This window comes from Buceros rhinoceros, unplaced genomic scaffold (assembly GCF_000710305.1).
Source record: "Buceros rhinoceros silvestris isolate BGI_N320 unplaced genomic scaffold, ASM71030v1 scaffold31909, whole genome shotgun sequence".
Classification (NCBI taxonomy): Eukaryota; Metazoa; Chordata; class Aves; order Bucerotiformes; family Bucerotidae; genus Buceros; species Buceros rhinoceros.
Genome location: NW_010432643.1, coordinates 26,234 through 26,916, shown reverse-complemented (window position 1 = coordinate 26,916; position 683 = coordinate 26,234). Strand labels below are relative to the sequence as shown.

The 683-nt window shown below is 60.9% G+C and overlaps 1 protein-coding gene across 1 annotated transcript in view; it reads left to right on the top strand.

Annotated features, from left to right (window-relative positions):
- The first annotated feature begins 538 nt into the window (after window positions 1-538).
- The window catches only part of LOC104500237 (glycosyltransferase-like protein LARGE2), a 5,444-nt gene continuing 5,299 nt past the window's right edge, over window positions 539-683 (top strand). The window contains exon 1 of the mRNA XM_010143847.1: window positions 539-638. Within this exon, the coding sequence (XP_010142149.1) occupies window positions 539-638 (100 nt within the window). The remainder of the gene's footprint in view (window positions 639-683) is intronic.

The window sequence follows — 683 nt, the reverse complement described above, 5'->3', positions numbered from 1 at the left end:
CTGGTGGAGGAGGGACCTGCACTCCGTCAACCGCAGCCTCCATCATGACCACCCACCTCGGGGAGGACCTCTCCAGCACAGCCTCTCTTCTGCCCCGTGAGCCCTTCATTCTTTGCCCTTGGCCTGTGGAATGGCAAAGAGCAAGAAACAGAGCTGGAGGGAAACAGTGCTTGGAGGACTCCTTCCCTCCGCCCATGTTTGAGGGCCCCCTTGAGAGCCATGAGGCCACGGCTGGGTGGAGGGGAAGACCATGCAGATACGCCAGCACGGGCAGGAGGGTGCTGACTGGGACAGGCCGTCACTGGAGAGGTGAAGGGCATCTGTCTTGCTATTGCACCCACCCAGTCAATGTCCTGGAGGGAGCAGGAGATTGGGAACATCCTGCTGGGGTATGTAAAGGCATCTGGGTGTGGGCTGCAGGGCTGCTGGTGGCACTGCTCTTTATGTTCCCCTCCCCTTTGCAGGCTTTAGGATGCAAGGGCCAGCTGGGCTCGGGCTGCCCACCTGATCCTCACTGCCTGTGTCCTACTGGCACACCATGTTGCGCTCCTGGCGTGTGAAGCTGAAGCTGCTGCTCGCCACCGTGACCCTGGCCGTCCTCCTCTCTTGGCTCTACCTCTTCGTGGGCAGCCTTGAATGTGAGTGGGCCTTCTTTGGATCAAGGGCCAGTCTGCAGCGGAGGG